Source organism: Scylla paramamosain, chromosome 29 (assembly GCF_035594125.1).
Source record: "Scylla paramamosain isolate STU-SP2022 chromosome 29, ASM3559412v1, whole genome shotgun sequence".
NCBI classification, from domain to species: Eukaryota; Metazoa; Arthropoda; class Malacostraca; order Decapoda; family Portunidae; genus Scylla; species Scylla paramamosain.
Genome location: NC_087179.1, coordinates 16,345,827 through 16,359,379, shown reverse-complemented (window position 1 = coordinate 16,359,379; position 13,553 = coordinate 16,345,827). Strand labels below are relative to the sequence as shown.

General features: G+C 42.8%; 1 protein-coding gene across 20 annotated transcripts in view; it reads left to right on the top strand.

The window, feature by feature from the left end:
- The window catches only part of LOC135115764 (uncharacterized), a 45,624-nt gene extending 33,404 nt beyond the window's left edge, over positions 1–12,220 (top strand). For 10 of the 20 annotated variants that reach the window (XM_064032760.1, XM_064032765.1, XM_064032768.1 and 7 more), the window contains 5 exons: positions 626–694; positions 7,791–8,011; positions 8,744–9,016; positions 10,565–10,715; positions 10,923–12,220. In XM_064032760.1, the coding sequence (XP_063888830.1) occupies positions 8,756–9,016; positions 10,565–10,715; positions 10,923–11,071 (561 nt within the window). In that variant the 5' untranslated portion in view covers positions 626–694; positions 7,791–8,011; positions 8,744–8,755 and the 3' untranslated portion in view covers positions 11,072–12,220. Of the gene's footprint in view, positions 1–625; positions 695–1,391; positions 1,726–2,089; positions 2,149–2,275; positions 2,419–7,790; positions 8,012–8,743; positions 9,017–10,564; positions 10,716–10,922 lie in introns of those variants that run through there. The other 10 variants (XM_064032759.1, XM_064032767.1, XM_064032762.1 and 7 more) reach the window with 4 other exon arrangements.
- The last annotated feature ends 1,333 nt before the right edge of the window (positions 12,221–13,553 follow it).

Below are 13,553 nucleotides of genomic sequence, written 5' to 3'. Positions count from 1 at the left end.
ATTATTTTCAAGTTTACAGGAAAGGTCAACATTTTGATTTATTATCTTAAAAATTTGTGAGAACAAATACGTAGCAGTCCACAAACTATTGTATTATTATTATTATTATTATTATTATTATTATTATTATTATTATTATTATTATTATTATTATTATTACCACCATCATTATTATTATTATTATTATTATTATTATTATTATTATTATATGGATTTACTCTGCAGTTTCATATTACCCCATTTACTTGTTTAATTTAGAACGTTCGGAAACTTGCACGTTTGAGTTGTTATTTTAATGGAATAACTCTGTACCATTATGTGACTCAACCGAGACTAACTGGACTGCTGTACGAGACAGTTTGACTACTATCATCACTATCACCTCCTCCACCTCCCTTCACTATCACCGCCGCCACTTCCTCCTCTTCCTTCTCCTCCTTCAGCAGTAGCACTAGAGAATAGAGCAACATGTGGCCAGCACACAGTATCAATAAAGGGCACACAGTTGACAGAGCAACACAAGTGCTTCTGTAAAGTTTTCGTTGTCAAGGAGATAAATTTCCGTTGTTTTAAAAGTTTGTATTGTCATTAGCGTTGTCATTAATGATGTCTCTTTTTATTTCAGGTATGGGTGGGCGTGTGAGGCTTGTCACGTGGTATTCCTGACCTGACCTCCTGTTGGGTGACCACCACGGTGAGAGAGAGTAGATTTTCTAGTGTCATATAACGTATTTTTTCATTGTTTATAAATGCTGGGTTGGTACGTATGTGAAAGTGTTTGATTTTGTATAAGAGCTTAAGAAGCTGTATACGTTTGTGAAAGGATTGAGCTGTAGCACGTTTGTGAAAGACGAGGATGTGTACGCATGTGAAAGTGTGTGTGTGTGTGTGTGTGTGTGTGTAATCAGAGTGATTCTGGTGAATATTTACTTTTATTTTTACGTTCCCATGAACTGCTTTACAATTTTCCTTGAGTCGACGATTCCAGCGAGAGGCTTAAACAGCATATAGGAAATTCCGACTAGTTAGCCTCCGTGTGGTGTGTGACGTGTAACGCATGACGTGGCCACTTCACCGATCCTGACGTCACTGGAAAATCAGTGGAACCTTGCCATTGGTGTCGATGGTGTGACGCACAGCATACGTCATAGATACGCGCACCTCACTCCATTGGTATTGTGCCGTGGCGTCTGTGTACTGGCGAGGCCTTTGTTTTGTACCTTCGGGATTAACGTCATGTTTACGTCTGGCAGGCGCGCAAGAGGGAAAGGAAGGGAAGGATGATGGCGTGCGATGCGACACTAGTTTGTTAGTCATGGGGCTGCCAAGGATGTGGCTCGGGGAAGCTCAGATGCCAGAAGTCACAAGAATCTGCCCGTGGATTGCGTAGTCTGTGAGGGAGGATGGGAGGTGGGGGAGCTGCTCCACCTGCCTCTTGCCTCATTGTCTCAGCACATCGAGGTGGAGAGAGAGGAGGGAGGTGCTGGCCAGTAGCGAATCAGACAGCGAACAGTGAACACGTAGCCTAGTCAGCGCACAGGCTCGGCCCTCAGTCAGTCAAGTACGCTCGCACGAAGCTGTCGAGAGGAGACTGCGTGGAATACCCAGCCACTGCAGCTCTACGAGTCAACGCAGTCACAAAGCAAGTGTGCGATCGCTGAAGAAAACCATTATCCAGAAGCAAGCTTTGTGTGGAGCTCGACGCGATAACACCACTTACTTTTGGTAAATATTTGTGCGCTCACCCATGCTTCCATTGTGTGGTTTGTGGTGGTGAAATGTCGTTGTGGTGGGGAAGCGTGCGCAGTAAGGTTGTGGTGCAGTAGTGACGGTGGTGGTAGTGCTTAGGCCTTGGTGAGTGTTTTTGTGGAACAGTGGTGGAGGTCGTGTGGTGGCGTTTAAGGCGAGGCTTAAACCCAACCCTGCTAACGATCATGAGACCCGCCCTGGAGAGAGAGAGAGAGAACACCAGATAGCCCTGTGGCTCCTCCAGTCCTCCCTCGCGTGGTGAAACTGTGCACGCTACAGTGACGACAGTGAAAGTGAGACTAGCTGATGAAAGCCACAGTCGGGATGGTGACACCGCAGTGAGGATCGACACAACCGGATGAAAACCTCACGTCCCTGCGCTGTGCCAAAGTGATTGTGGTGAGGCGAGGGTACGAATCTGGGTATGATGAGAAGCCTGTGTGTGTGTCGCCAGCCAGACGCCATATCAGTGATAGTGAAGGGGAGTTTGGGGTGGCGATGGATAATGAAGGCTGTTCTGCGGTTGTGCTAGTAGTAGTAGTGGTGGTGATAGTTGGTGTGTAACAGTGATGCTGGAAAAACCTTCGAGTGGCTTCTCTGGTGTTCGTCTGCGTGTGTTCCGAGTTCTGGCGAGCGACTACGTAACTGCCTCTTACTACTGGACTACGTGTGAGAAGTACTTGCCTTCAGGTTTAACAAAGATACAGATCCAAGGCGTAGTACAAACTGCCCCCTAGTTTGGAAAAACCCAGCACACACACACACACACACACATTAATAAGAGGAAAGTTGCTCACTGGGTGGTGCGTTTATTCTCGACTTAAAGTGAAGTTACGTGTTTGTGGACCAAATTGCGGTAGTGGTGAAGGACAAAGGTAATAGTGGTAACGGTGTGTCAAGAGATCTGGGTCACTGCCAGGCTGGGTCATGCATTTTTGCTTGTTTGATGGAAATGACCGTGCGTTTCTACTCTCTCTCTCTCTCTCTCTCTCTCTCTCTCTCTCTCTCTCTCTCTCTCTCTCTCTCTCTCTCTCTCTCTCTCTCTCTCTCTCGTCTGGCCTCGGTCTCAACAAGGTCATTAGGCTCCCCCTCCACTCCTGCCACCCCCGCCATCTTAGTCACGCCCCGCCATACATCGAGGTAATGATGGTGGTGGATGGAGGTCATGTGGAGATGATAGTGAAGTGCAGGGAGGGATGGGGTGGTTTGGAGTACGTCAGCTGAGTTCTAAGTGGAGCAATAACAGTGAATTTAAACTCGTGGGGTGGTGAATGTGATGGTTGGTGGTTGGGGTAGTGACAAGTGATAGTGGTGATAGTGATTGTGGTGAGAAGTAGGGCAGTGGTTGCTGGCCTGCTTTCTCAACCCTTACCTCCCCTCCCTCCCTTCTTTTCTTTCTTCCTCCTCTTCCTCTTTCCTCCTCCTCCTCCTCCTCCACCTCCTCTCTCGCAAGTTTCACACTGGTTTTGATTCTCTCTCTCTCTCTCTCTCTCTCTCTCTCTCTCTCTCTCTCTCTCTCTCTCTCTCTCTCTCTCTCTCTCTCTCTCTCTCTCTCTCTCTCTCTCTCATTCGCTTTGCTGTTCAATTAGAGAGAGAGAGAGAGAGAGAGAGAGAGAGAGAGAGAGAGAGAGAGAGAGTAAAAGGAAGTCGGAATTGGTAAAAAGGGAAATTGAAGCAGGAACTTTCTCTGTCAAGGTCTTGTGGTCTGAGAGCCTCAGTGTGTGCCGAGTTAAGTAAGCCAGTGGAGGACTGGAGGTGAGGTGGAATGAACCAGATCAATCACATGGTTCTGGGAAGATTGTGTGGGTGTACCTCAGGCGATCAGGTGGTAGGGAAGCCATTACTAAGACTCTCTCTCTCTCTCTCTCTCTCTCTCTCTCTCTCTCTCTCTCTCTCTCTCTCTCTCTCTCTCTCTCTCTCTCTCTCTCTCTCTCTCTCTCTCTCTCTCTCAAAACAGGTCTGTTGGTAATGGATGTAGTATTTTGCATTCAGTAGTTTTGTGATTTTTTTTTTATACCTTATTTAAGTTCTCAAGTGTAAGTGGTATAGCCCCTTGTGGACCTGTTGTTGTAAGAGTGCATTGGTGTGAATGTTAGCCTGGGTTAGTGGCCTATTCAAGTGGGCGAGAAGTGAGTGTTCTGGTCTCCTTAGTCGTGTGAGAGGGTATAGCTGTGTCTTCAACTGTGGTCCATTCAGGTGCTTCAGTGAGTGCGTAGGTCTCCGTATGTCTGTCAGGGTTCAGAGGATTCATGTCAGGTCCTGGTTCGTGAGTGGTGTTGTGAGCGCCTGTGTCTGGTGAGGGGAGTGGCTTGAATCAGGATTGAGTCCGTCCTTTGAGTCATAAGCACACATATATCTGATCCAAGCATGAGTCATAAGGAAAACTTGTTACTATTGTGGTGATTGTGAAATGGTTCTTTTATCTTAGGTGTAAAGAATTGTGTAGAAATAGTACGTCACAAATCAGTGTTTGTGAAGTGTAATGAAGCTGTTAAGTCAACTAGTAATGCAGGATAGAAATAATTATATTGTGAAACTATTGTTATGGTTTTAGGAAATAGAAAGTGGCCTTAATTCCTAAGTAAAAAGTTAGTAATCATTAAAGCTGACAAAAGGAAAAGCAGCATGTAGCCTGCTTGAAGTGTTAAATTATTAATAAGGAGGCCTCATTGCTGTATTGGGTGCTGAACTGGACCCTGGTTAGCGTACACAATGGAGTTGTCATACTGAAAGTTACCTTGACACACAATAGGTAAACAGGTGAACAGAGGAAATAACATTGCATTGCTGAAAAGCCACTTGTATCTACATTATACATTGTCTTACTTTCCAGTGTAAGGACCAGTTGACACACTTTTATTACACAGATAAGATGCATTTGATAACAGGATGTGGGTATTGTATTGAGGGATTGCCAGACAAGGTACACATTCTTGCTTTTGTTGCTGGGGAGGTAGGGGAGTCAAGTCACTTGGTATGATTGATTTCTGCCAGAGAATAAAGATGACTTGGCTGTTGGCCATGTTTGAAATCTAGTATATATTTAATTTTTTTAATTTCTAGTACTCCTAATATACAAGAGTACCATCTACAAGTTATCTTCAGAGTTGAAAGCATTTGGCATTAGGAGCATAGTTGTGTTACCAAATGAAGCAAGATGAATGCCCACACTGTGTTTGGGAACAGTGGAAGTGTGTTGTGTTAGTAAGGTTGATCTTCATTAGAGATTGTTTGCTAGTTGTACCATATTTATTGTAAACTAAGTAATGTGTACTTATCATCTACTTATCACCAGAGAGGGAGAATATTGATTGGCTAATGTAAGATCCCTAGTTATTACAGTAAACAGAAAAATCATCTGGCTGTTTGCCAGTAGTATTGAAACTAGGGGACTATGTGTGTGTGCAAAACATCTTTCATGGTCTGTTTCCCTCCTGAATCTGACCATATCCCAGTGGCCTGAATGCAGACCTGTAGCTGGGGAGGAAAAAGTTGATGGGCAGCAAGACATGCAACCACACAATAATTAAATGTCATGATGACTTTGCTCAATGCCCAAAACTCCTTTTCTTGTCAGCTTAATAAATCTTAAACCATTCACTTCAGTCAGAAAAATTGATTACTCAATTTTGGTGTGCGTATTGCAACCAGTGTTATCAGTCACTGAATTCAAAGAGAGGCATGCATAGACAGTGTTGATGTGGGGTATTTGATCTTGTATCATCAAAAAGATTACCAACACTTGTACTGTGCCTAGATGTGTGTTGCCATGATAAAGCAAAGGCAATAGAGGAGCTGCAGTGTCCTTTAGATGAAGGGATAGTGTTGGGAAGGCTGCAGGAACTGTGTGTGATACAACAAGAACTGTGGGTGCAAAAAGAGGCCTCTCAGAATAAAGCAAAAGCAACCACAACTGTGTGTGAACTGAGTGACATGGAAGGACAGTTATCTTTGTGACTAGCTTTCTGCACAGGACTGGTATGTCTCTTCCTGAATACTAATAATATTCCAAATACTGCAGCTGTCACCTAGAAAAGCCTAAGCCCCTCTATGGAAACACCTGGTCTTGCTAGAGTAGGTATATAGGTCACCAGTTGACTACATTTCATCACATTGTAAATAACATCAGGCACTTTACCTCAATTCAGCCTACCATTCGTTTGTGTTTGCCTTCTAGTTGGAAATGAGTGAAATGTGTGTGACAGAGCAGAGGAGGAGATCAAGTAAATGTAGATCACACGTGTGTGGATTTCTCTCCCTCTCCTCTCCTCCTCTCTCCATGCTCAGCCATTTTTAGGTCTAAGGAAGGTTTTGTATTTCTTACTTTCATATCATACCTTACTTAGCTACTTGTAGTTTGGTGGTTCAAAATGTAGCAGCACTTGGTAGGAGGCTCTCAACCTTCTCTGCTTCTCTTGACCTATAGCCACAAAGGAAAAACTGACTGGGCTTCCAATACCAAGACTTGACCAAGGCCAGGATTCTGGATCTCAGCCATTCACTGCACCATTGCCTCCTTGCTTGCATTACTGTGTTAGCTGAGGGATGTTGTGTTTGCATGTGGGGAAGGGTGATCAATGCCAACACAGATTGGTATAAGGAGCAATGTCATTGAAAATCATGTTACTTGTTTTTCTGAAACTGAATGTCTGGTAGAATTTTGTCATGGAGCTTGATGTGATGAAGAAAGGAAGATTTATGTACAAATTGTTGTATTTTGCTTGCTGCAGAGAGAACTAGTTTATTCCAGTGAAGATAACCTAAATGTTTTTCTTTAAAAAGATAGTAATAGTAAGAACATAACTCCCAGCATGAAGTAATGTCTCAAATGACCATGATAGTCACTGGTGCAAATTTAACCAACCAACCAACCATACCACCATTGGTTCATCATTAGGAAAATATTAAAAGATGGAAATTACTACTTTCACGTGTTACTCTTGGCAGCATCGCTGATAGTCTTCAGCTAATTCCTAACATGAATATCTCAGCCCTCAGGCTGCTTAAAATAAATTGTAAAGCTGTGCATTGTATTTATTTATTTATTTATTTATTTATTTATTTATTTATTTATTTTATATATTTTCTTTTTCTTTTATTTTTTTATTCATATGACTGCGAACTTTGTACAAAATGTTAGCACAATTGCATGTACTTTAGGTTTGTCCAGAGCAGTTTAAGTTGCTCCCCCTTCATCATAAACACTTAGGGGTGGGGTGTCTGTGAAAGTGAAGGATAGAAGGCAGCCTTGGGGAGGACTTTAGAGGTGATGTATTGAAGTGAACGACATGATGAGGGTTATGGGGTTAGTTCTGAGAAGCTGTGCACTCTCGATGTTGAGGTGACACCCTGCTTTTTGAGTCATTGTGCTGCTTTATGTCTAGGATGTGATGGAGGCTTGAGTCATTGGAATGTCAGACATTGTTGTGTATCCTTCATTATCATTACTGCTGAGACCATGGTTGCCAAGCAGGGAAAAGTGGTCGGATATTTCCCAGTGTGTCATAATTGTGGTTTTCCTCAGTTGTGTAATAGTACATGCATCACCATGATTCTTAGCTTGTAGGAAGTATCAAGAACATACTCATTTTTATAATACACAATCATTTTTATAATACAGCTTCCATGATTTTGATTTCTGATATTGAATAATAAGACAAATTATTTGTATTTTGTCTTTGTTTTAACCAAGAAGTTTCACAGCCATGCATGTGTTATTGATGACAAGCAAATTGTTGGAAGGCAGCCAGTTTTAACTAAAGTATTTGTTGCTTAGGTTACAACAGTTCTGGGAATGGAAACAAGGCAACAGGAATATATATATATATATATATATATATATATATATATATATATATATATATATATATATATATATATATATATATATATATATATATATATATAATTTATTTTTGCAATATCAAGAGTTGCCAAATTTAATTTCAAACCTCCTTTGTTTGAAATAAGCCAGGTCTCCTTAAAATCTTCATTTTGTGGGGGAAGAGCTTTGTTATTAATTATTTATATTTATACTTCAGGTAGTTGGTTGTGCAGCCTTTTGAGAGCACACAGCCCAGCCCAGCCCATCAGGTGCAGCAGTGGTTGGTGCAAGCCAGCTCCTGCGTGCGTGTGTGTGTGCGTGTGCGTGTGAGGGGTGAGCTGAGGAGAAGTAGCAGGTGTCTAAAAACAGAGGAGTGAGGCAGCCCAGCAGCTGCCCGCCCCAACCCCATCCACAACTCTGGCAGGAGGAGAACAACAGGTCAGTGTGATATTGCACTGGTTTATTGGTACTCATAATCTTTCTGGTGGGTGCAGAATTACTGAAGGCCAGATAACAGTTAATGCCACCTGAACCCAGAATTAATGAATGGTAAAAAAAAAAAAAAATGCTGGACAGTATCTTCAGGTGTAATTAGCGATATCTTTTACATGTTTAGTTATTTTATTATTTATTAATTTGTTTGATTTTATTTTTCCTTCACTCCATGATGTAAATAAGAGTAATGAAGAAAAATATATTGGAGTACAGTACAGGTGTTTGCACTGTAATGGATGGTGTGGAGGTGTTAGTGGGACCATGGAGGATTGTTGACACTGTTGTGATGATACATAAAGTATTGGATCATCTTGTATGATAGAGATACCTTGTTGGTATACTTTGTGGTTTTGTTATGTTAATACTGGTAGACTATGGTGGTTGTCTGCTTATGAAGGACAGGAATAGGGAGATAAGGAATCAGTAATATAGGCCCTTAAAGGTTTCAGCACAACTGTCATGTGGTACCCTTAATGGGCAATTCTGAATGAAGTTCTGTGTGCAATCTGAAATGAGAAATTTTGGTGGCATCAGTTTTATTTCTAAGGTACTAATTGTAATGACATGATTAGTATTTGATAGCAGTGCCTGATTTTGGAGGTTATGTGTAAGTGATGGGTTGGGAAGCATTGAAAAGAAATACAGGGTAGCACTAAGCCATGGTTACCCCATCAGATTGACCGGAGGATGGAGCGAGAGAGCAACCAGCTGGAGGCCGGACCCATTCTGTGCCGCACTGGCTGTGGCTTCTTTGGGTCCCCAAACACTGATGGGCTCTGCTCCAAATGCTACAAGGATGCTCTCAAGAAGAAACAGCAACCACCCTCCAGTGTGACCTCCCCCACCTCTCCGGCAGCATCCAGCCCTGCCCCTCCAGCTGCTGCCCTCCACCAGACCCCAGCTGCTGCCACTACCACTGCTCAGCCAACGGTTCCTTCCCTTACACAGGTTGGTGAAATTTGCAATGAACACCTAACCCTTTTAGAATTTGCATTGGAGCTAATAAATGTTACTTGAAGCACTCAACAACAGAAGGAATTTTTATCCCAAGTTTATGAAGCTGAGCTAAGGGATTATCAAAACTTTTAAAACTAAACAACTGTGTCTGTTAAGATACAAACAGTTTGTTAGAGGAATGTACTGTTCCAGCAACCATAATGCTAATTTATTACATACATTTTTTATGGTAAAGAATTTAATGGCAAGTACAACAAAAGACTAAGGAAAGATTGTCTTTGTTGTAAATTTGAGTGTGTTATACCTCCACTGGAATACAAAGTGTTGATTACCTGCATGGTGCTTCCTTAATGAATGGAATGAGCTTCCCTACTTGCACTGAAAGTGTTGGCTCGTCCCTACTCCACCTAGTGTGAGAGGAATATTATTTCCTGTGGATGTTGACTTGTATAATGAGATTTTATCTAAACTTAGAAAAGTGGTTTCTAACATAACCCCTTTTTGATTGAGATCTTGCAATATACCTTCTGCTTCTGCCTGAGTGCCTCATTTGCAGGCTTTTAAATAAATTATTATACTGATCATGACAAAAACTTGTGTGACTTTTTGGCAGAACATTCTTTGAAAGAAATTATATTTCTTTTTTGATACAAAGGAGTAAGTACTGTTGTGATGAAGGTTGGCATGCTGGCAACCATATACACAATGACCTACAACATTATGAGCTGAAAAGTAGGTATTGACGAGGGAATGGCATGTTTGACCATGGTCTCCAATAGAATGACTAACTGGTGATGGTTAGTTGCTCTGGTGATTCAGCAAGGCAGCAAAAATGGAAGGCTTGCCTTATAAAGTAGACCATTGCAAGTACCTAATACTTAGGAGGTCAAGGATGATAAATGCCTTGGGTGCATGAGTAAGTTAAGGTTGTTAAGTGTTTCATGTAAGTGAGCCACCCAGACATAAGTAATGTGTTCTCTTACGAAAGCTGCTGCCAAGTGTGACGTCCATAGGACCGGCCAGCTCTGCAAGATGCTCACTCAACCTGATGATGTTATTGTCCAAGCCATTGCTGCCACTCATTGCCATCTCCACACCAAATCCTGATTTGGTTTGGCCTTAATTACCAACCTTGATCCTAACCTAGTTATCATCCCCCTGCGCAACTTGTCCTTTTCCTCATTCCCATCCCAATTGTGTCCTGCTTTCTTTACCCTGCAGAATCTGCTAATATGTGAGAGATCATAAGTTTTTAAAAAGCCGAGGTGTTCTTGGTTTGGTGACAGAAGGGAACACACACAACCACAGAAGATAAGCTTTATCATTACTACTGTAACTCTTGTTAAATCAATAGTTATTGCTCATAGTAATTTTTCAGTGCTATTATTGATCTCTGCTCTTTTGTTCCAAATTTGTTTACAGGCTTTTAAAATCTTGACCAGATTTCATTGAAAACTGTTGCATGTATCAGTAGTTCGTCTAAAGACAAGGGTTATGGCAGGTGGCAATATGTGACAAGCAATTATTTGTGGATTACAGGTGGGTGGGGCAGCGGCGGATAAGCGTGAAAGTGGGGAAGAGGGCGGGGCGTCTGCCTCGGAGGACCTGGACCCAGCCAGCCCAGACAAGGATGCAGGCAAGAAGAAGAAAAACAAATGCCAGATGTGTAAGAAGAAGGTTGGGCTGACAGGTGGGTGTTCAAAGGACTTAGTGTTCTGTCATAGTAAATGAATAACTTTGTTAAATGTCGTCGTGAGCATTATTGAAACTATATAGTTTACTTTTGTAAATATTGTTTGCACGTGTCATTACTTGCCAAGCTTGCTGTATAGCCATGTAGATATCAGGCTTTGTGTGTGTGTGTGTGTTTTGTAATCAAGTATGTGTTGTGCTGCAGGGTTCACGTGCCGGTGTGAGGGCCTGTTCTGCTCCGTGCATCGCTACAGCAACGAGCACCGCTGCACCTTCGACTACCGTGAGCATGGGGCGGAGGAAATAAGGCGGAACAACCCTGTCATCAAGGGTGAGAAGATCCAGAAGATATGAAGCAGAGGCTAGCGGGCCCTCCCCCCTCCCCCCCCTGGTGATGACTGGACTGGCGACGCCAGCTGGCCCAGCAGTGTTGAGACTTGGCAGGATTTTTTTTTATTATTATTTTTCCTTGTTCTATGAATATATTTGAAAAAATAGGCCTATTTGTACAGTGGGGTCAGCGCAGGGGCGGGCCGTCCGCAGGGCCGCGGCGGAGTTTTGAGTTGTGTTGGTTGGCTCTGCTGTGTTGTGTACGTGTGTGTGCGTGGGGCCGCCGCCCCGCACCGTGTCTAGCATTACCTCATCGCGTCACCACTCACCCCCTCGCCTCATCGCTTCACCACAGTCATCATCACCGTCGTCGCCGCACCCTCGCGCATCATCACATCCCATGTCGTCTAGTTTGTAGGCGCCCCAGCCCGGGGACCTGTCGGGCCAAACTCGGTCCGTACGTCCTTGAGAGATATAATAAAGTGGCGTTGTTCTTTCCGGAAGGGCGAGGGAAGGAAGCCGCTGGGGTAGACGTGGCTCCTGGGCCGCGGCCTGCCTTACTCGGCCGTTGGAACCGTCGGCCTGGTCAGCTCCAGCGGCAGGCCGTCATTATGCACTGGGACTCACTTAGAGACGAACTCTCGCCTTTTGTACCGAGCGTATTAAACCTACTAAATACTGCAACATTTGTAGTGGCTACGAAGAATGACAACAGTGAGGTTTCCTTGTTTGTGTGAATGGAGACTTACCTCTTACTAGGGCACCTGTGTCACTTTACCTTAACCAAACCACCGCCCGCCCTCGCCCCGACCGCGAGGGATACTTGCCGGGTTTTTTTTTGTGAGACTTCTCTTGTTTGTGTTTTATTGCAGTAGTCGGTGCTTATACAGAGTAGCGGACACGCTGGAACATCAATTTTAACGAAGAATAAAGGTTTAACGTGGCAAGCTCCTTACAAATGTTGCCTGATGAATGACAGCCATGTTTGCTCCTTCCATTTTAGTGTTTAGTTTATCATGCCAGTCGGTTGGCATCTTGTTTGTGAGGAGTTTGTTTCTTTGCTTTATAACTATTCCCTCTTTGATTACCATTATTATCAATAGTCATTGTTACTATATACGATTTGTAGTCAAATATGTCCTGGTGTGCTCAATAAATGGGTACAGCTAACTACTCGTGAAGCTCCTTTCAAGCCTTTCTGCCCTTCCTGCTGCAGAGCTTGGTCATCAGCACTGCGGACACCACGTGACCAGGATGACCTTTGGTGTAAGTGGGTAAAAGTTGCAGGTAGTGTGTTCAGAAGTATTGTATGGCTATATTTGGGCGTACCTTAAAATGTGTACAATTTATGAAGGTAAGTTTAGAAGAAAGAATTATAAATGGCAAAAGGATCGGTTTGATGTACGATATTCTTATGAATTTCTAAAATTGGTGGGACATTAGGTTTAGATTGTTAAGAGCGGGCATTAGTAGTAAGGCAGTTAGTATGCTCTACATAAGTTCCGGATGATTAGAAAATGGTACCCAAGGCTGCGCCACTAGCCTGAACACTTCCTCCCTTACACCAAGTAGTGTAGTTAATAAGTAGTCAGAATTTCTTATAGTCAGAGGAGTTAGGTGACAGGTATACAGCACAGTTAAATTTAGTTTGAGAGTGACTGTAGTCATAACCAGGTGGTGGAAAACTCGGAAGATTCAAGAGCGTGGGCACGAGAGTAGGTTAAGAAATAACGCACATAAACGCGACATCCAGCTTTGGATTGAAAATTATGATAGAGAAAGTAGGAGGGAACAGAAAAGTAGATACTGTCAGTTGTCTCAGATACTTGTGTTTCAGTAAGGAAAAGAAGATGAGGTTTAGTAGAAGAGAGGTGGTGTTCTACAGATTGAAAATTAGATCTAAGACCGCGAATGTTGCAGAAGTTAATGAAGAAAAAGTTGAGGGGAGTATCAAGACACGATCGATACCAGAAGAGCAGTTCGACCTGGGGACACTTGTGGTCCCTTCCCCATTTTGGGACTCCGAGGCTGGTGTAGGAATCGCCATGATAATTTTGAATTTTGAGTGAAGTGTGTGTGTGTGTGTGTAATTAGGTAATTGTAGTTTTGTATGAAGGAAGAGAGTTGTCTTTAGAGGGCAGGCTGTGAGGTCACAACTGGGTTTAATGATAAGTTCACTGCACCACCTGATCCAGAGCTTTAGACCTCAATGGGGGTAATTATCGTTTCGGCAGGTGCCTACTGCCTCCTCCAGTAAGCATGGTACAATCTTCTACTACTAATACCACGATTTTTTTTTTCTAAGAAGGTTGAAAAATTACAGACTACTGCAACAGGTCCCATCTCTAGGCTATTTTATTTACTTAAATCACGTCTTATGTTAATCAAACTTTGTAACCCATGTAGATCGATCGATAGTTATTAAGTTGTGAAGAAATCATTAGCATTTCAACTAATTATATAACTGCAACATGTGGTGAATGCTAAAGTGAATAATAATTAAAGA